This window comes from Eretmochelys imbricata, chromosome 26 (genome assembly GCF_965152235.1).
Source record: "Eretmochelys imbricata isolate rEreImb1 chromosome 26, rEreImb1.hap1, whole genome shotgun sequence".
Classification (NCBI taxonomy): Eukaryota; Metazoa; Chordata; order Testudines; family Cheloniidae; genus Eretmochelys; species Eretmochelys imbricata.
Window position 1 is genome coordinate 13,469,550 of NC_135597.1, and position 22,276 is coordinate 13,491,825.

At 48.3% G+C, this 22,276-nt stretch overlaps 1 protein-coding gene across 7 annotated transcripts in view; it reads right to left on the minus strand.

Annotated features, from left to right (window-relative positions):
• The window catches only part of ELMOD3 (ELMO domain containing 3), a 71,776-nt gene that overhangs the window by 11,488 nt on the left and 38,012 nt on the right, over nt 1–22,276 (minus strand). Inside the window, exons 1-8 of one of the 7 annotated variants that reach the window (XM_077805988.1) lie at nt 21,303–21,365; nt 18,130–18,155; nt 17,955–18,035; nt 16,717–16,786; nt 15,484–15,546; nt 12,348–12,439; nt 11,158–11,281; nt 8,077–8,199 (exon numbers count right to left, since the gene is read on the minus strand). In XM_077805988.1, coding sequence (XP_077662114.1) covers nt 8,077–8,199; nt 11,158–11,281; nt 12,348–12,439; nt 15,484–15,546; nt 16,717–16,786; nt 17,955–18,032 — 550 coding nt within the window. In that variant the 5' untranslated portion in view covers nt 18,033–18,035; nt 18,130–18,155; nt 21,303–21,365. Of the gene's footprint in view, nt 1–8,076; nt 8,200–11,157; nt 11,282–12,347; nt 12,464–15,483; nt 15,547–16,716; nt 16,787–17,954; nt 18,036–18,129; nt 18,156–21,302; nt 21,366–22,276 lie in introns of those variants that run through there. The other 6 variants (XM_077805981.1, XM_077805982.1, XM_077805987.1 and 3 more) reach the window with 6 other exon arrangements.

A 22,276-nucleotide genomic window follows, 5' to 3' on the forward strand; every position in this document is an offset into this window, starting at 1 on the left:
ATATCCTAGGCATGGCGAAGATGGGTAGATGATGACAGAATTACATCTGTAGAAGACTGAAAGTGACTACAATCATCAAAAGGTCCCAACTCCAATGATTGGGCCATCTTGCTAGATGTCCAGATGATCCCTGTCCCAGCTGCCTAAAATTGTTCTCTACGGAAGACTGCATGGAGAGAGTGTCGTGGACATCCAAGAAGATAGTCATGTCCCAGCAGGCTCAAAACAGACATGGGAAGAAGCTGTTCATAACCTTGGCCTACCCAACCCGGGCCAAACATCACACAGAGGGGATTGGCGCTGGAGGTGAATTTCCAGCTTGGGTAGACATGTGCACACTAGTGCTGATCAAGCTCTTACACTAAATATAGCAGCTCTGCCATGGTGGTGCAGGCAGCGAGACAGCCTAGCCCCCCGAGTGCAATCCTGTCCGAGATCCTAGGTATGTACGTGAGCAGCTAGCCCATCCCACTGCCCGCACTGCCACTAAGCTGCCATTTGTAGCATGTTAGCAAGATCAAACGCTCGTATGCACACGTCTACCCCCGCAGGAAATTCCACCTCGAGCTGCCGTGCCAGTGACCCCTGTGTGTGTCACTGTGACTAGTGAAAGCAGCCAAGCCTCGTACAGACAGGGGGAAAATACTGACAGTACTCCAACTCTCAGATGTCGTCAACATTAAGGTAGGATCTGCTGCTGACAGTCAAGCCGAAGTAACTCCATCAACCAATCAAAGTGCAACATGGCTGCCGATGTACAGGAACACCTAGAGGTCAGGGCTCTATTGTACATACATACAAAGAGCAGGACCCTGCCCCACAGAGCTTCTAATCCAAGTACATGATGAGAGACAACAGGTGGATACACATAGACAGATAAGGGAGCACAAGGAAACAATAGTTAAAAGATGACCAGTGGTCTCAGCACACCAGCTGTCAAGTTTTTTTTAGGCTTCATGGCGGAGGAGAGCATGATGGAGGGATTTGATGGAAGTGGCTTTTTTGAATAGGCATAAGGAGCCCCTCACGCACGGGAGCACCATGAGAGAGCCTCCCAAGGTGCTTGTTGGAAAACGTCACAGATGAGCAATGAAAGTTGGCATCATTAGCAAAGCAGAGGCGTGATGAACACGTTGATACCAGACAGAAGACAGTGGCTGGTTAGGTATAAGGGAAGACAAGTAGTTTGTGTTTGACCGGATGGAGAAGGGGCAGCCAGTGGTGGGACACAGAGAGGAGCGATGCAGTCAATGTGACAAGCCACAAAAGCGATCTTTACAGCAGTGTTTTGAAGAGGGGGAAAGATGGGAGATACCAAGGCCAGAGAGAGGAGGAGGTTGTAGTTGATGATGTGAGACAATGAGAGTTTTACCTGTGTGGGTAGATAAGGCAGGCCACTCACACAGCCTGAGGATGAAGATCTAGAGAAGCGGCCGAGTTGACGATGACTTCCAGGTTACAGGTCTGAGAAGCAGGGAGAATGGTGGGGTTGTCCACAGGGAAACGCAGAGAATGGGGAGGAGCCATCGGTTAAATCAGAAGCTCTGTTTTGGTCATGTTGAACTTAAGCTAATGACTCGACATCCACAAGGAGATGTCAGAGGAAGGCCAGAGTTTTCATCTGGACAGGAGGCAGATCTGGAGCGAAGAGGTATATTTGAGGGTCATCAGCATAGAGATGGTAGCTGAAGCTATGCTTGTGAATGAGATCACCCAGAGACAAGGTGTAGAGGGAGAAGAGGAGGGGACCAAGAACAGAGAATTGTGGAACCCCCATAAAAAGTTGGACAGAGGATGAGGAGGATCTTCCAAAGGACATGTTGAAAGACCAATTAGAGAGGGAGGAGAACCAGGAGAGGACCGAGTTCTGGAAATCAAGGGAGGACAAGGTTTCAAGAAGTTTGAGGAAAACTTTCTCCTGGGAACTATGATTAGCATATGCAAATAGGCAGATATAACTACAGAAGAAGCAGAAGCATCAATCCCTGTTTCTCATCATCAATGCTCTACGTCTCTCCTGTCCACCGCTTTCCATCCTCCTTTCCAGCCACAGCAAGGACCTGTCATGGTCTTCCCTGCCTGTCACCCACTACCTACCCCTGTTTTGATTCAGCCAACCCTCCTCACACTACCACCATGCTAGAGATGCAATGCCGATTAGTCCCATCCTGTCCTATTCAAGTTCACCCACTTTCAGGTAATGGAAATTAGTCCAAGAAAACAGAAGCAGTACAGCCTAGTGGAGAGAGAACTGGACAAACTCAGGAGACTGGGTTCTAGTCCCAGTTCTGCAAGTGGCTTGCATCGTGACCGTGGGCAAGTCACTGCACCGCTCCCTGCCTCAGTTTCCCCATCTGTAAAATGAGGCTAAAGATGACCTTCTTTGTAAAGCACCTGAAGATCTCTGGATGAAAAATGCTGTATGAGAGCATGCTATTAGTATTATTATGTAACCTAGGACAAACAGACTGCAAGGAGTTTAAGTATAAAAACAAAAGCATTTTTTATTGCAAGAGCACAAGACACAAGCTCGTTTAGGGCATGCAGTATCTGCTACAACCTGTGCCAAACAGCAGCATCTACACAGTACAAGGCAGCAAAGGAATTCGTGGCATCTTCTCCTGAAAACAAAAACCCCACGGCAGTTTCCCTGGTGTTACTTTATAGCACAGAATAGCAGGCAAATGTATTGACAGAATTGAACAGGCATCTATGGTTCTGAAGGGACAGCAGAATAAGCTGCCTCCATTCTCTCCTTAAACACACTTCAACCCCCACCCCCAAAAGCAGAACACAGGGGCCAGAGGATGGATACCTCCCAAAGAACCTGAAAATTAAAACAAGGAACATCAAAGAGCGTTTTAGGCTTGTAGCATGAAAAGGAATCCATGTCTGCCAGTAAGTCCTGGTTTACAAAGCCAGGAAAGCAAACAAGACTAAAGAAAATTAACTGGCCACTCAAACCAATATCAGGGAGTTAATCTCTGAATTCAAGGCAGTGAGAACTAATTTGCTCTCAGCAAGTACAACGAATGGAAGCGCAACACGCAAATTAGCTACAGAGGAGGTGTGAGGATTGGTGAGTTAGCGCCGACGTCACTTAACAGTTGCCCAAGTCGTTTACCTTAGGATACATCTACACCACAAACTTTGGCTGACTCAAATTATGCTGGCATAATGCTGCTGCAGTTAGTATACCACTTGTGCGCGTGTATACTTGACTCCTTGTGTCAGCGATGTGCATACTCACCAGGAGTGCTTGTGTCAATGCAGAGTGAGGTGCACCATGGGTAGGTATCGCAGTTTGCAAACCACCACCTTCCAGTGCACTGTGTCTTGGGAGATTTTGGTAATTCACGGTGGGGCAGAAACAAGCCACACAGGGGTGGCCAGGAACAAAGGGTCAACTTCCCAGCACGCAACTTTCGCCATCCCAGAATGTCACCCATATCCCACCATTTTCATGCCTTTTTTAAAACTCCCAGGAACCCACGTGGCGCTCCTCTCTGTTCGCCATCTCTGACAGAAGCATGGAGCCTGTACAGCTCTGCGTTATTGTCATGAGGGTTGCATGCACAGGGTACACGATCCTCTGGTATTTGCAGAGAGGCAAGAAGAACTGAATCAGCAGGGAACATGATGCTTTCATGGACAACAGATAGCTGTGGGACATAACGAAAGCCAATTCAAGGTGGTTATTGACGTTCACTGAGCAGCTGTAGAAACTGGAGTGCCATTTCTGGGCTCAAAAAACAGGCACAGATTGGCGGGATCGCATCATAATGCAGGTTTTTTTTATAGAATGAGTAATGACTGCAGAACTTCTTGCTGCAAAAAGCCATATTCCTGGATCTGTGCGCCACTCTCACACCAGCCCTCCAGCACAGCGACACCAAACTGAGACCTGCACTGACAGTGGAGAAGCAAGTGGCAATAACACTGTGGAAACTTGCAATGCCGGATTTCTACAGGTCAGTGGGAAAATCATTCTGCAGTTGGAAAATCCACAGAGGGGCCGTTGTCATGCACGTATGCAGGGTCACGAACTGTCTCCTGCTACGCAGGACTGTGACTCTCAGCAACGTGCAGGGCATCGTGGATGGATTTGTGGCAACTGAGTTCCTGAACTGTAGTGCAGCAATAGCCAGCACACCTGGCCACAGGGTATATCAACAGAAAGGGCTATTTTTCTATGGTTATGCAAGCGTTGGCTGATTACTAAAAACACTTCACTGACATCCATGTTGGCTGGTCAGGGAAGGTGCATAACTCTTGCATCTTTAAGAACACAGAACTATTCAGAAAGCTGCAAGCAGGGACTTTCTTTCATGACCAGCGGATTACCATTGGCGATGCTGAAATGCCCATAGTGATCCTGGAGGACCCAGCCTATCCTTGCTCATAAAGCCATACACTGGCCACCTTGGCAGCACCAAAGATAAGATTCAGCTGTCAGCTCAGCTGATGCAGAATGGGCTTTTGGTAAGTTGAAGGGACGCTGACGTTGTTTACTCACCTGATTGGATCTCTGTGAGAAAAAAATCCCAGGGGTTATAGCTGCCTGCTGTGTCCTGCATACTATCTGTGAGGCAAAGGGAGAAAGGTGGATGTGGAGCTGCTGTCTGCTGAATTTGAACAGCCAGACACCAGGGCTATTAGAAGAGCTCAACATGGAGCTATACATCTGAAGGCAGCCTTGAAAGAACCCTTTGCCAGTAAGCCACAATAATGCATTGTGATGGACTGTGCTCTACCTGGCCCTGAAGTTTTGGGGCCTGTTAGGTGTACATCCATGACTAGAACACTGTTGAGGCACCTATTAATTTTGCGGTGCTTTCTGTACATTTATGATTACTACACTGTGTTTGTCACTGATCCTATGAGTTGTGTCACACTGTACAAAGTAAGTGGGTGCTTTCAGTACTGCTAGGCATTCTGCAGTGCATGTTGGGAACTAACAAAAATGAATTATTATCCAAAAAATATAATTTTATTGAGTAACAAAACCAGTGCAAAAAAAAAATCTGTGCAATTTAAAAGCACGTACATTAAAACCCTAATAAATTAACAGAACAGAACTTAACAAGGAGAAAGAACATTCCTGTCCATTTTGGCTACACATACAGCAACTGTGGCTCTCACAGGCCAGTGTATGTGAAGCTGTTGTTGTTGTCCTTACTGTCCATTGGTGTAAAGCAGTAGGGGTAGGGATGCGGCACCTGATGCCCGGTGGAATGTTTGGGGCGGGGGGGAATGTAGGGAAGTGCTAAAATGGAGTTCTCTAAGGGCTGCAGAGGGAGGCGAGCCCATTATTGTTGAACCTGTAGGTCCACAAATGTCTGCAGCATCTGTGTTTGCTGCCAGAGAAGCCCCATTATGCCCTGGTGCATCTCTCTCTCCTTTGACTGTTGGGACTCCTGGACCGCTCTCCTGTCCACTCTTTCCCTCTCCTTACAGCCTGCAACATTCACCCTCCAGGCCCTCTGCTCACAGTCTGATGCAGCACTGGCTTGCAGGATCTCACTGAACATATCATCCCGAGTCCTCTTCTTTCTCCTCATTTACTTCAAGCATTCTGCAGGTGTGGAGGGGGAACCCCTCAAGGCCATGGCAGCGTCTATAGATAAAGCATACAGAGGTACCGTTGTTAGCATAGTCACAACGGAAAGCAAAAGTTAAGGTTCAGAACTCCTTTCCCTTGCTCCCCTAAAGTTTTAAACATGACCAAGTTTTAAACATTGACACTTCTGCTTCGGAGTGCTTGTGCCCAGCGCCATTCACAGCACCAGCTGTGGTTACTATGGCCCACAAGGGGCGAGGGAAATTAGGAGGGAATTGCTCGGTTGCATGAAACTAGGAGTACAGGGCACTGGTGCTGAATACTGGCAGCATTTTCCACAGGCGGTGGTGATTTTAGCTGACATCTCACTCCTGAGGATAACAAAGACACAGAAAACACAGCTGCTGCTGACGTCCCAGAGCTGCCTGAGCCCGTATGCCACTAGCCTGTTTACTGCAATGGTGCCTGCTGAAGTTATTGCCGATCGGCATGGGAAAGTGTCCTACGGCAGAGGAAAAAAGGCTGCCATCCTAGAAATCTTTGGGAGAGGACTACAGGTACCGCCATGGAAATTTCATCAAGATCTCTCAGGAGGATTCAACAACAACCCCGGCGTACATGACACACACTGCTATGCATGGCACCCCGCACCTAACTCCACAGGGGATTGAAGAGCCAATAACTACCTCTCTTCGGCTACCTCTTCTGGCAAGAATAAATGAACGAAAAGGCGACAGCGGTGTCCTGCTAAGTGGGGAGCACTATCGGTACATCATTGTAACGTGAAATACATTTACACACTTACCCGAGGTTCCTTCCCCAGCATTGGGTCACCCATGCGCAAGTGCCAGGACTGACTGGACTGTGGGGGCGTCTCAAACAGGGCCTGGATCGTGGCATAGCTGGACCCTGCTGGTTGCATGTCTCCCATCCTCCTCCTCTTCTTTGCTGTTCATGGCAGGGGTCTGTGTCTCAGACTCCTCAGCAGTACCTATAGTGCTCTGTGAGGTGGTGGTAGGGTCTCCACCAAGTATGGCATGCAGCTCTTTGTAAAAGCAGCAGGTCTGTGGCTCATCACTAGATTGACTGTTGGCCTCTCTGGCCTGCCGGTTTGCCTGCCGCAGTTCCTTCACTTTCATGTGGCACTGCTGCTGATCCCTGTCATCCCCCTTCTCCTGCATCCCCGTGCAATCTGCTCCGAGATCTACACATTTCTTCAGCTGGTCCATAGCTGTGCCCGCACAGCCTCTTCTCTCCACAGTCCAAGGAGATCCCATATCTATTCCAGGCCAGAGTGTGTCTGGAGCGCATAGCCAGCATGGGTGGCTGGGCAGTTGCTCTCAACAGTGGAGAGCTGCTAGGTGTGGTCATCGCACTGGACAATCAGGAAAAGGCATTCAATTAAGGTGCTAGGAAAGCCGGCCCTCTGGTCTCTCTGACCCCTGGCAGTGGAGTTCACAATTGTGACCAGAGCAGTGAGGGTCAAGAATTGTTGGACAGCTGCTAGAGGGCTGTTAGGTAATGCCGTGTCTACACTTGCACGGCATCAACCTCGGTTAATTGACCAGGGCTAAACATAGCTCAGGGAGGTGATGTTACAATGGGGTGCTCACCTCGGTAGGAACCAAATTTAAGTGTAGACACATGCACAACTAGGTCAGTGCAAGGTGGCTTACATCAACCTAACTTTGTAGCATAGACCAGCCTTTTGTCTGTCCACATTCCATATGATCATAGCAATTAGATACAACAATCATTAACAACTTTCCTTAATTACAACTTAATTTCTTCAAATGCAGGCTATGCACAAGAGTTTGATTAACTTTTAACTATGTGGAGAGTTTAAGAGTCTGTGTTATTCCATTGTTAAACTCATTCCAGACAAAGAAAAGACTGACATGTTAAATTTCTTAAAGAATCCAGTTTTTAATACAAGTGCAATTCTAATTAATGGATTTATTTGTAACGTCTCAGAAAATTGTTCTGTAGCTGAAGATAAGTGCTGTATTTTTTTAATATACAAAACAGAGGTTGAATCCCTGCTTTATATGCAAACTGAAATGCAGCCTTAGCTATGGAGTTGCAACTAGTGCCTCTCTACTAAATCAAACCCTCAGAAAGGGCTTTTTATTCAGAGATCATCAACCAACAAGCAGCAGTGGCCAACCAGGTACACGTGGTCAACCAGCTATGTCAGTGGCATCTCACTGGGCCAGCAGTCATTGGGAAATTAGTAGCTATGCCAGTGGTGGCAGCAGAAACTGGCATCTGACTGTCCAGCTGCCACACCAATGACAGCTGACTGAGACAGCAACAGATGCCAGATCAGAAGCTGCAAAAAAAAAAAAAAAAGCCACCCAGTGAAGAGCTGCTGTAGGGAGATGGAGGTAACAAACCCAGAATCCTTTAAATCAGTGTTGGGTCACTTCAGCCACAGGGCCGGAGTGATAGTAGGGGACCCCACCCTCAAAGTTCTGCACTACAGAGCCCACCCTCTCCTCACTGCCTCACCATACCTTGAAAGCCCAGCTCTTCCCAGTGGGCTCCGTAGCGGGGACAATCGAATCTGGAGCCTGTTAGTTTCTTGTAGATGGTCTGCAGGATCCTCATGTGCACTTTCTCATTATTATCCAAGCCACCTGTATGGAAAACACCGATCATCCCTCTGTGACATTGAACATCCCTCTTTTCTAATGCACCAACGTGGAGACATGGCAAAAAACAAAACCCCAAACCTTGCAGGTTAAATGGATTCACAGAAGAACTAGACATTTATGTGGATACCAGGAACATCCAGTTAGGAAAAAAAATCCAGGAGCTCTGAGAAGGATGGAAACCTCCAAGTTTCAGAGCACAAGCCAATCCTCATACTGCACAGCATTAGAAAGATTCTTTCCCGGTAGGTACGTTAACAGCCTGGTGCAGGGGTTCTTTGCACCTTCCTATGACACAGCTGATGCTGGACACTGAAAAATGACAGGTTTCAGAGTAACAGCCATGTTAGTCTGTATTCGCAAAAAGAAAAGGAGTACTTGTGGCACCTTAGAGACTAACCAATTTATTTGAGCAAAGCATGTATAAAAAGATCTTCTACACTTTCCACAGTATGCATCCGATGAAGTGAGCTGTAGCTCACGAAAGCTTATGCTCAAATAAATTGGTTAGTCTCTAAGGTGCCACAAGTACTTCTTTTCTTTTTGCGGACACTGAAAAAGAGATACAGCCAAGTTCTGCGATACAACCGCATTTGCTCCAACCCCTCAGACAGAGACAAACACCTACAAGATCTCTATCAAGCATTCTTACAACTACAATACCCACCTGCGGAAGTGAAGAAACAGATTGATAGAGCCAGAAGAGTTCCCAGAAGTCACCTACTACAGGACAGGCCCAACAAAGAAAATAACAGAACGCCACTAGCCGTCACCTTCAGCCCCCAACTAAAACCCCTCCAATGCATTATTAAGGATCTACAACCTATCCTGAAGGATGACCCAACACTCTCACAAATCTTGGGAGACAGGCCAGTCCTTGCTTACAGACAGCCCCCCAACCTGAAGCGAATACTCACCAGCAACCACATACCACACAACAGAACCACTAACCCAGGAACTTATCCTTGCAACAAAGCCCGTTGCCAACTGTGCCCACATATCTATTCAGGGACACCATCACAGGGCCTAATCACATCAGCCACACTATCAGAGGCTCGTTCACCTGCACATCCACCAATGTGATATATGCCATCATGTGCCAGCAATGCCCCTCTGCCATGTACATTGGTCAAACTGGACAGTCTCTACGTAAAAGAATAAATGAACACAAATCAGATGTCAAGAATTATAACATTCATAAACCAGTCGGAGAACACTTCAATCTCTTTGGTCACGCGATTACAGACATGAAAGTTGCGATATTACAACAGAAAAACTTCAAAGCCAGACTCCAGCGAGAGACTGTTGAATTGGAATTCATTTGTAAATTGGATACAATTAACTTAGGCTTGAATAGAGACTGGGAGTGGCTAAGTCATTATGCAAGGTAACCTACCTCCCCCTCCCCCCCCCCCACGTTCTTGTTAAACCCTGGATTTGTACTGGAAATGGCCCACCTTGATTATCATACACATTGTAAGGAGAGTGATCACTTTAGATAAGCTATTATCAGCAGGAGAGTGGGGTGGGAGGAGAGAAAACCTTTTGTAGTGGTAAACACCCATTTTTTCATGGTTTGTATGTATAAGAACATCTTCTGTATTTTCCACAGTACGCATCCAATGAAGTGAGCTGTAGCTCACGAAAGCTTATGCTCAAATAAATTGGTTAGTCTCTAAGGTGCCACAAGTACTCCTTTTCATACTGCACAATGGAACTCCCCAGTAAGGGTAAAGAGCCTCTGTGCAGGAAACAGAACTTTCTCAGAGGCCAGCCCCAGAACTCTGCAAGAAACTAGGGACTACCCCAATCCTCCCCACCTTCCACTCCCAGGACGAGGTGCATTTCTTTGGCTTTGTCCTCTACATGAATACAGAGCAATGTGTATATTTAAACAAAAAACCCAACCAAAACAAGCCACTTCACTATACACACTTCTTCCCCCAGGAGAGGATGAGAGAACAAATACCACTTGACAGATCAGTCAAGTTGCTTAATGCACTGCTGGAACTTGCTCGGATATTACAGTGAGGAGCACAGTACAAGAACCTGAAGAGAAGAGAAAAGAGAAGAGAAGACTGGTTTGACCCAGTGAGACAATGCTTATGTTTCTGTGACAACAGTTCATTTAACTTGATCAAAGTTTGGATCGTTTATTTCCCTCTATCTATGGTACTTATCTGGCCCTCACAGCCATAGTATCTGAAATTGTTATACTCTTTAATAGATCCATCCTCACAACAGCCCTGTGAGGTAGGGCAGTACTATTATCCCTGTTGTACAATGGGGAACTGAGCACAGAGAGACAAAGTGACTCACCTGAGGTCACACAGGAAGTCTGTGGCAGAGCAGGGAAGTCCCAGGCTAGCATTCTAACCACTGGACCATCCTTCCTCTTAGCACATACCAGTTGGACATATAAAGATCACAACAACTGACTTCCCTGATTCTTTTTTGAAAAGATTTCTAAACCTGCTAAGCCCCTTCAGAGACCACCCCAAATCTTCATTCAAACAATGATCTTGGAGACCCTTGTGGGGATTTGGTACCTGATAAACCTGACATGTCCCAGCAGGAAGCAGGTGTTTCCAGGGGTCATATTCAAACACTATTCAATAAAGAGACCCCAATACAAACGCTGCCTCTTTTTGCAGAAAGAATTTGTGACCCAGTGACTCAGAATGTCTGGTCTGATGGAGAGGGAGGATGCTAGTGAGATGTGCAGGGAACAGGGAGAGAGGGCACAAGATGACTCCTGAAAGTCTTCAGTCCAAGGTACGCAGGCAGGAGTGGGGGGGAAGGCACTGCGCTCCAGGACACCAGCTGAGGGGAGGGGTGGGTCACACTTCAATGATTGTTATCTAATCAAAAACAATCCCCTGAGGGAGGCTGATTACACTGGATGGGCAGAGCTCATCCTCCTCCTTAGAAGGGAATACTCACACTGGGCTATCGCCAGGGCCAGATCCCGCTCGCCTTGCAGCTGCTGATGGAGCCGCGGGGGGCCGAAGAAGAAGTGAGCCACGGCAGACAGCCCTCGCCTTTGCACTGTCGGCTGGATCTTTTTCTGCGAAAAGGATGATACATGAAGAGAGGTGGTGGGGTAGGAGTTGCCGTCTCCCTTGGCACCATCTGGGAGAGAACAGGATAGAAAATCCTGTTTCGCAAGGGAATTTGTTAATTAATTGGATAGTGACACCAAGAGTTGAGGTTGCCTAACACCTTCCATTACAAGACCCTGTTTTCAGTTGCCTATGATTTTGCCAAACTTTACCCTCTCGCGATTAAATTTCCCATGCCGGGTCTTGACTTCAGACTGAACAGGTTTGGAAAGTTGCAGCAAAACCCATTTCAGCTGCTTCTGAGAATGAAGTTAGAAGAAAAATAGGTTGATCAGTCAACATTAAAAAAATTCTCACAACTGCTCCTTTAAGGAGCTCCGGCATCTCGGCACTTTGCAAGAAGGGCTTGAAATCTGGCAGCGTGGAAGACCTCGGGTCTTTGGTTATCTCCATGAAAATTCACCACGATTTAGCTGCATTACACGCCTTTCTAAATCACCATTTGCAGCCGCTCAGAAGAGGTTTGCAAGACTGTGGCAGCTACGTTCTCTGAACATTCTCTTGCATGCTCTAGCCCAGAAGTGAAGGGGCTGGGCACCAATCTTCCTGGAATTGCTCCTCCCAGATTACAGGCACGGGGGCACCAAGCACCAGGAGTGAGTGCAAGAAGACTCCTTCCGGTGGTACCAGGCTCTCCCTCTTAGCACCCGAACGACACAGAGCAGGGAGAAATCTGACTCAAACGCAGGGTGATCAGGGGCAGAAATAGTAGCGGGCATATGCTGGGAAGGATAGGACCAGAGAAGGACAAGCAGGAAGCGGATAGAGTGGTGACTGGGATTGGGCAGAAGACAGGGTAATAGGAAACAGGGGAAAATGGGGGAGGCTGCCTCTGGTCAGGAAACCCTGAGTTCTAACCTCAGCCCAGCCCACCCTCACTGTGTGGCCTTGCACAAGCCACTTCACCTCCCTGTGCCTCAGTAAAATACCGCAGGGAAGCGTCCCAAGGAATAACGAGTGCTACCAACACGCATAACGCTACATTGTTCAATCCCGGTGGTTCGTACATACCCTGCACTCTGACAGGTCAGCTGTCTGGAAATACTGCAGTGCTTCATTGAAGGCGATCAGGGGCACGGGACCTGCAGACGTCCCCACAATCCCTGCAAATACGAAAGAAAACAGCCCTGCCTGGGATTCATGACAAGTCTCGTTACATGCGCTGGTCACCCCACTCAACTCGCCCATGCCACTTTGGACAAGAGACGGACATGGTCACAATTTCAGATTCTCTTTGCCAGGGCCCCTCCCCTGTTGGTTCATAAGAAGAGTGAATGGGGAGAGTCGGAGCATGCTCAGGAGATCTGTGATATCCGTGGGACTTTGATCAGCGGTCACAGCCCTGAGTTTGGAAGATCATTGAGACAATGCTATTGGGGAACATTAAGCAGAACGTGATCACATTTCGGAGGGGTGTGTTTCAAATTTTGGGCATGTCACTAATACAGCCTCTCTCCTCTTGAGGAAAGTTTCAGCTACATGGAGGCACCCGTGCAGAGTCTGCATCAGCCACACAGATTTGGTTCAAGGTCTATGAGCCCAATTCTCTACTATGCCCAGCTTCCACTTCAATTATAAAATTATGTACCCTGGCTCTTTGCCCAGCCCTGGCAATGGCCCCTAAGGGACCATCTACCAGCTGAGCATAGGCAGAACACAGCACACTCCAGCCATGCCTGCTGTCCACCTCTGTGCCAGGACTGCAAGGAGAGCGGCATAGATCTCATGGCAAAAATAGTATGTGATCAGGTAATTGAAGTCTATGCCATCAGGCACACGCACAAGGTGGCAGAGGTAAGGTTGCATGGGCAATCTCAATTCTAGCATTCCTAACTTTTGAGGCCTTTACTTTGCAACCTTAACATCCTTTGAATGTAGATGTTTATATGCAGTATTTATAGTGAGAAACAAAATCTTTTAGATGACTCTGAAGTCCGAACCATCCAGTTTTGCACACTCCACACCTACATAACCACACAATGTGACTACTGTGACCCCTGCCCTCCCAGGAGTGGGTTGCATCCCTTGTTGTGTCTGGTCTTAAATTAGACACAAAGCTCTTCAAGGCAGGGATTCTCTCTCCTACTGTATGTGTTTGTACAGCACCTTGCACAACGCAGGGCCAAGAGAAGTGGGGCCCCACAACACCACACACTCTCCAGAGACTCTCATCCTCTTTCATCTCCCACAAACCCTCTTCAACACAGACACACACTCCTGCCTTTCCCCTTCAGTCAAGTAACTATCCAAACACACACAGGCGCCTCCAGAATCCAGACATACACACAGACCCCTACCACCTCAATCCATACCCATGGAACTTGGTACACAGACTGCCACCGCACACATGCGGGCACCCCTCCTGCCAGAGAAGCAAGAGAGGCTCCAAAGGAACCAGTGAAGTTGCACTAGCATAAAACTTGTATAAAGCAAGAGGAGAATCGGGTCCTTCATCTTCCCACCACACTGGGATCTTCAGAGCAAGTACAATATGTATGGCGTCTTCACCAGGCCAGACCTGGCAGGAAGCTGGATGGACAGACCTCACTGACTAGCTGCTTCTTTGACACAGCCCCAGAGGCAGGCCTGCTAGTAGGGCTTGAGAGCAAGATTTGTGTCAGCATCAGCCAGTGAGACACTCCATTGCCTGTGCCAGTCTCAGTCCTCTAGTCTCTTCGTGGTGCTTCACGTGCCTTTGAAGATGTCAATTCCCCAGCTCTGCAGCCTTACCGTACGGCTAACGCTGGCATCAGGACCCCAGACCAGCCACTATCTCTCCCTCTGCACTAAGATACCAAACCGTGTCCTGGTGACTGATTTAGAATAAGGCACCGGTTGGGGTACCATTAAAATAAACTGAAGAAAAAAAACAACCTCCAGGCCTTGAAACCAGAGCATCTAAAAATCTGTAACAGGAAAAACTTTGGACTTTGAGTAAAGTAAAAATCCCGACGAACTTGTGTTTGCACAAGATAAGAAATGTTAACATATGAAAGAATCCTATTGTGCTCTCGAAGACCCCCCTCCTAAAAGATTAAGGGGGAGGGCTAGCTCAGTGTTTTGAGCATTGGCCTGCTAAACCTAGGGTTGTGAATTCAATCCTTGAGGGGGCCATTTAGGGATCTGGGGCAAAAATCGGGCATTGGTCCTGCTTTGAGCAGGGGGTTGGACTAGATGACCTCCTGAGGTCCCTTCCAACCCGGATATTCTATGATTATGGGAAAGATAATATATACACACTGATCTATGACTTCAAAATGAAGGATTGCTAATGGTAAGATTTGAAAGCTTCATTAGCTATATTTTTAATAAACTGTAATTATAGATAGCGAATAAATATATAGATAGGATAACACACTGGCCAAGGGCTTTGCCTGCCATAAATTTTTTTTTTTGTCAATTTCCTTTTTATATAATTTGCTGATTTGTTTGAAATGATGTTGTTGGCAAGATAAGTAATAGGTTGTTTTGGAAGATGTAAGTAAGAGATACAAACATGTAATGATAAACAAAACCTCCCTTTTCTGGGAAACTTAAACAGGGGACCCAGGGCAACCCGACCCAGAAACTGCAAACTTAGCAGGAAAAACTTAAACATTAGGTGATTAAAGCTTGCGCATGCTGAATGTACGGGTTATGTAAAAATCAATGGGTAATGTGTTGCATGCTGATTGGACGAAAATTGGGTAATTGAGCATGTAAAAATGTATAAGAATACATGTGAAAATGGGCCAAAATCTGAAGAAACGCCAGACCAGAAACTGAGGAACGAGACAGGACCAGACCAGGAGACCAGGCAAGATGATGACCATCATGGAGGAAAGGAGGACTTCTCAGTGCCACAGAATGCAGTAACTGGGGCCCATTTACCTAGATTCTGTCTTGTCTGTTATTACTTATCTGGCATAAATGTATGTCCAGACACTAAGTGACAACAATTCTATCTGAAATTGTATTAACAAAGGCAAAACCGATTAAGCCTAAATTGGGTGGATGTGTGACTCAGTTTCCCATTCTACATTCCTGACAGTTCCCAAAGTGCCTCGTCATTGACAAACCATCTGTCTCTCTCTTCAGTGCCCCTACGATATTTAATTGGTACCAGCTGTCCAGGATACCAGGTAAGCTCCATTGCAGTTATCTGTACCTGACTGGAGATTTTCCACGGCCTCCCATTCTTCCTGGGCTCGCAGCACCTCTGCGCTAGGATCTGGCAAAAGAGAGTCATGAAGGGTGTTAGCTACAGCTGTAACTCTCAGGCCAGCTGTTTGCTTTGCTTCGCCATCAGCCAGCAGACAAAAAGTGCAATGGTTCCTGTGACCTTACGCTCGCCCGCCTTTGGGGTCTCATTTAATTTTCAGTTTTATCACGACCAAGTTGGGGTCCTCTGATATAAAGCTTAACAACAGCAGATTCCTTGACAGCTCCTGCCTTGATTACCTGCTCCTGCCCAGAGGCCTGCAGCAAACTCACCCAGTCCCACAGAGAGGAGAGAATATCAGCAAGTGTAGGGGGAGATTGTGATTAGCTCTTTCGGGGGTGCTGCGGGTAAGTCCCTCTCTCCACTGCACACCTGCAAAATGGCCAGGTACAATAGTCCAAGCCACCCCAAAGGGGGCATGGAAGGAAGGGTCATGGCCCTACCCAGCAGTTCTTCTGGCCAGCCTCCACTGCATCATCCTAAGGGCAATGCAGTTCTGACCCTGTCCCAACATGGGCCAGTGCCTAACAGGCACGATCAGGCCCAAGGATAGTACAGGAAATCAGAGGGGAATTCCGCAGAGCCTTTCCATGTCTCAATCAGCAGCCTGCCTTCCCCCACCCCACCCTGGACACTGCAGAAGGGAAGTTCAGAGTACGACATCTCTTCCATGAACAGGAAGAGGCCTGAACTGCGGGGGAAGAAAAATGAGAACACAACCCCATTCACTTGATTGAGATTCCAGAGTTAAAACCGCCACCGGCACAGCAGCCCAGCAGAACGGTTCGGAGTCATGGCTCTGAGACACGTGCTTAGTTAATAGACAGAAAAACTGAATGTTGCTTTGGCGATACAGGGCAACAGCGGACCCACATGTTGGAGACAGAATCTCAGAGCAGACAGACAGGACAGAACGCCTGACCAAAGCCTTGGAGGAATGCCGTGAATTTTCCTGGACGGTCTAGAGGCAATGAGGAGAAATACTTGGCCAAGAGTATCAGGATCTCGACAATCTGAATGGGACGATTATAGTGAGATTCTGGCCAAGCCCACCAGCAGAACAGACAGGATTTGCTCAGCAGACAGAAAGAGCAGTGCTGTGCTGGTTGGAGCACTTCCGTCCCCTCCAGAATTGGAAAGCAACAGGCTATTAAATAGAAACATTCAAATACAGCTTACCAGCTTCTGTGCACCCACTGGCTCCCTCCGCCAGAGCCTGCAGGAGCCCATTCTGCTTCAGCACCGAGATCTACGCAGAGAGCGAACAGTCAGGAGGAGCAATGCACTTTACACCTCCTGTTGTTTTTAAAGGATTTTTTTCTAGCCCGATGTGCTGAGTGCCCCCAAACAGCAGCAGAGAAGAGGAGCCTTCAGCACATAAGGGATCTTAAAGACCTATTTCCCTCCCCACACCTGCGGTCTCCCTGAAGCCATAATGACCCGTTCTCACTTTGGGAAATATCCCAGCATGCACTATTGTTGTTACGCCACAACACCACACAAGACATCCAAAGCCTGGAGACACACTGTGTGCAGAGTGGTGTCCAGGGAAATGAGGGAACCTTTTGAAGGTTCTCTGTGGCTAACACATTGTGATACCTTCCTGGATTGTTCCCCCAATAAAGAGCCCACAGCCACCACCCTGCTCACCCATCACAGGTCTCCCCAGCATTCCCATGCTGGAGCTGCTTGAGTTCACCCTTTCCCCTGCCATGAGACAAGCTGCACAAGGAATGGCGTAGCCAGTCAGGGAGGAATAGTCTGCCCCTCATCATAAGAAGGGTTTGTAGAGGAATGGTGTCACTGCTGAAGGAAATGGGTTAGCCCACCTGAGACAAGCTGGTAAAGGAACAGGGAAGCAGCTTGGAGAGTTTGGATCTACCCCCCTCTTCTCCCATGAAAAGAGCTGTTTGAAGAACTGGGGAGGCCCTTGTTTAGCCCTCCAAAAAAGCCGATATAGAAGGGCAGGCAGGCCTAAGCTAGCCTGCTTTCTGGTATCACATTCAAGCACGTACGCAAGAGGCTTGTGCTTTCTGACAACTGCAAGTCCCAGGCCCAACACCGGCACCGTGTGCACCAGCATCATGTCACAATGAGCAATAGTAGGATAGCGCTGCTGGGGTTTTACCTGCAGCTATAATACATTGCAACCATGCCTTTTTCTAGAACTTTCAGTGTACGCAGAGTACAGTCCATACCACTTTGTAAATGCACACATGGGTACAGCTGTACCCTGAAAACCCCGATGGAATGCACACACACAAAGGGACTTTATATTCCCAACTCTTTATGCAATTACAATTAATGCCTAATGTTGCCCATCATGCAGGTCTCTGCACATAATAGAGCGAGACGTGTCTAATGCTAGAGTTTAGTCTCAGGCTGCCGAAAATTATGAAATTATCTGAGATACGCACAGGTACGGATTTGACAGCTGGAGGAAGGAAGATACCTTGCTCTTCAGACTGGCGGGTATCTGCGGTGCATCTGTTCATGCCCTAATGAAACAATGAAATCAAAGTCAGCAGGGAACAACCAACCAGTCACTTCCTAAAGTGGCCCAAGTTCCTGTAATGCATGTATAATACTTACGCAGTGCAAGCATGGAGTTTGGTGTTCTGGCAGATACAATCAAACGGGAAGGAAATAAAAAAAATTGTTAACATGAAAATTTCACCTAATTTTCAAAGTTTCAATTGTTTTAACTGCTGTTTTTTCTATTTGTGTGTTTAGTGAAAGAATAAAAGCTACAGACTCTTTAAGGAAAAGTTCAAACCACAAATAACTTTCTAATGTTACAATAAACAAAAGTCTGTTTAAACTTGTGTTTCCCAAAGCGTGGGGTGTTCATAAAGTGCGAAGGACTAGCCAGGGTCTGCTAACAGACCTCTCATTTGTTCTTCAGAGTCTCAGCTTTCATTTTTTTAAAATCCTGTTATAGTTGCCAAAAAAAAAAAAAAAACCTTCATAACCTGACCTAAGTGTAAATAATGTCGTAATACATGCCTGAGCTTGCAGAGAGTGTAAATAGCTCTGAGGTGTGAATTGTCCCACTCATTCATAAAATTACTTCCAGAATTTTACTGGGCGTCACTGAGTACCAAAGCAATGGATATGCTCTTACCCTTTGCAATGCCCTGCCACTGTGAGACAGGGTTCTCTTTTGTAGCAGTCTTCAAGACCAAATACTTTGCCCAAGTCAGCAGTGAATGGGAGCTACGTCACCCTCTCAAAAATAAAACCTAGGTTTGAAAAGCTGTGTGCTGAAGAACATGGTCACGCATGTTGGCAACTAGCTTCAGGGCTGCCTCAAGATGTTTTGTTAGAGAAAACATGAATGTTGTCACTTAGCAAATAACTATTAAAAAATCACTTAGGTAAGAGCTAGTCGATGCTGCAAAGGGTTCAGTGGAGCTGCAGCTTATACCGAAAAAAGGATGTCTCGCTTTTTCTCACTTTAAAAGGTTTGGGAAACTGTGACTTAAACCAGCTTCCTGGGCCCATAATCTATATTCCAATTCACAAAACTGCCCCCAACACAGGGGGAATTCCAGGAAGGACCATACAAAACATTGGGGGCACACTGGGGGCTGGAGGAAGCATGGCAGTGGCAGACCTGCATCCAGCCAGTTCTGCCCTGGGCCACTGGAGCCATTGATACAGGGGCGCTAAATAGTGGCTTTCAGTGGCTACAAACCCTCAGTTTAATGTAGTTTTTGTATATAATTCACTGGGGAGGGATTAGAAAGGAGCAAGATAAAAAATTCTATTATGTGCACATGTAACAACTTCTTCCTCCCCCCTTAAACTTCAGCATTGCAACACAGAGCTTTACTTCTTGAGCTAAGCACTAACTACTTTGGCTGGTAGCCGGACAAAGTTCCTACCCTATGTGAACCAGATGTTAGAGGAGGATCCAGGATAACACACTCAAGTAATGGACTACCTATTCACAAGTCACCTAATTTTACAGACAACACAGTCAAGGACAAAAATATGGCAGGTGTTCTTTCTTTCTGAGGCAGTGCCTCTGACTGAATGGGATTTGGAGCTGCCATATTAACAGAGCTAGGTTTTATTTCAAGTTTCTGCAGACTCTTGGTCCCGTATGAAGCCACGCTGAATAATAAGGGAGGTGAAAGGTATAAAATTGTTAGCATCAGTCTGTGGAAGAAGTGAGTCTGGAGCGCATGGTATCTGGTTCCGAGTGCAATACACACGACCTAGGTCAGAATATTTTTGATGGAGGAAAAGCAGCAGGTGGAAATCCCATCCAGAACTTGAGCTATGTATCAAACACAGATTCTGGGGTAGTGCATATGCAACAACAGAGTCATCGTGCAAAAGCAAGCTCAAAACACAAATGGGAAATAGTAATTTTCAGTTAAAAGAATGCATTTCTACTGGAACAACAAAGGTACCTCCTCGACCCCAGTGCTATCCCCAGGACAAATTTCAAAGTCTGGCTGCAAACCAGGGAGAGTGAGAGCCCTTCAGATAAAGGCTGCAAGAATTTGTTTTACAATGGGAAGCATTAGGCAACCTAATTACAAGGGTTGCTGCCAGTACTCCTTTTATAAGGCAAATAAAGCATCAGTCCCTGCAGCCAGGATAAAGCATGTCTACACTTCAGCTGGCAGGTGCGACTCCCAGTTCAGGCAGAGGTACACACACTAGCTGTGCTCAAGCTGGCATGCTAAAAGTAAAGGCATGCCAGGCTAGTCATCCACCATCCATCCACAACTAGACCTCTACCAGGATTGTATTCAGGCAACCAGCCTGAAACATCGCAGCCCCACCGCTGTTTTTAGCATGCTAGCTTGAGCACAGCTAGCGTGTGTAGGTCTACCTGAGCTGAGAATCACACCTCCCGGTTCCTGGTCAGACATCCTTACTTCAGAACGGTGTGTAAGTGAGGCGCATGGCCAAGCTCACCCTCATCCCTGGCCCTGCCTAGCCGTCTGAGGGGTTCCAACCAGGGAGAAAAGGAATTTCCAGCCCAGGGCCCATCCCTGCAAGTGGCTGGAGCCAGCTACTTCCAGGGAAGGTGGAAGACACCCATTCCCCGGTCAGCTCCTGCCCGGGGCCCTTCCCACCCTTCATCCCTCAAGTCCCAGCACTGTTCTCCCCTTCCCCGCATCCCATTCCCCACAGCCATATGCTGGGCTGCCCCATGGCCCCCCCGGCAACCTGGCCTCTTCTCCCCACATGCTCCCCTGACCTTAGAACTCCTCCCCAGCCCCCTGGCCCCCCGCTTTACAGCCCCCCTTTCCCCCAACCCCACCTCTCATGCAAGCTTCTGCTTCCCCGACCCCTTTCCAGCCCCCTGACCCCCCCTTTCCCCAACCCCTCCCCCCATGCAGGCTTCTGCTTCCCCTGACCCCTTTGCAACCCCCTGACCCCCCCCTTTCCCCAACCCCTCCCCCCATGCAGGCTTTTGCTTCCCCTCCCTTTACAGCCCCCCTTTCCCCAACCCATGCAGGCTTTTGCTTCCCCCCCCCTTACAGCCCCCCTTTCCCCCAACCCCTCCCCCCATGCAGGCTTCTGCTTCCCCCCCCCCTTACAGCCCCCCTTTCCCCCAACCCCTCCCCCCTTCACAGGCTTCTGCTTCCCCCGACCCCTTGGCCCTTTACAGCCCCCCCCCGGCCACTCCCCCCTTTATAGCTCCCCGCGACCTTTGAACCCCTCAGTCACCCCTCCCCCGCCCGTCTGATTAGCCCCGCCCTCGCCACTCCTCGCAGCCCCAGCCTCAGACGCTCCCCCACCTCACTTTCTCCCCCACCTCGGCTCCTTCCACCGCCAAGCGCCGGCGCGCACGCCGCGCTGCACGCCGGGAGTTGTGGTTCCAGGAGCCTCGCTCTCCCAGAAGGCACCGCGGAGCCCAGTGGGCGCGGCTGCCGCCTCCCCTCCCCGACTACAGTTCCCAGAGGCCCCCCGCGCGGCAAAATCTACGGCGTCGGAGGAGGGACAATCGAAGAGGCGACGCGTCCGTCCGGGGAAGCTCTTAAAGGGATCTGAGCCCCAGCCAGGGGCCCGCCTCCCGGCCACCCCCAGCCATCGACTACTGGGGGCCAGCCCAGTGCCCTGGCCCCACTGACACGCCCAGGGGGCTGCCGGGGCCCGTTGGGGTTGGGGGGGGCCTTTCACCAGTTACAATCCATTTAACTCCGATGCCCCATTAACGCTTGGGAGAAAGGGCTTCTGAGAGCAAGGAGCCGCACCGCCTTGCTTCCGACGACACTGTATTGTTTTCTGAGCACCCTGCCCCAGCCCTCCTCCCGCAGCTGTTATTACCCGGACTGTTATCACCATTAATCATAACTCGCCTACGTTCCTCAGGGATATTTCTTGCAGCACTCAGCAACTCCGGCTCTTGCTGTAATAGAATCACAGAAGATCAGGGTTGGAAGGGACCTCAGGAGGTCACCTGGTCCCACCCCCTGCTCAGAGCAGGACCTAATCCCAAATTTTTTTCCCCAGATAGGGGGACCGTTGGAGACCCTACTTTGAACCGACGTCCAAGACGTCACCGTACACAGCGTGAGACCGCCGAGAAACCCTCCCGCAAAAGTGGGGGAGAACCGAGCAGACATTCTTGATGTGGATTACCTTTAGCGCATGACTCTTTGGAAGCGGCTTAAACTAAACTAAAAAAAGGCACTCTTAACGCCCCAAAACCACATACACATGAGGAGTTTTACTGGCCAAGCAACACTGGTATAATTACACTGATAGACCA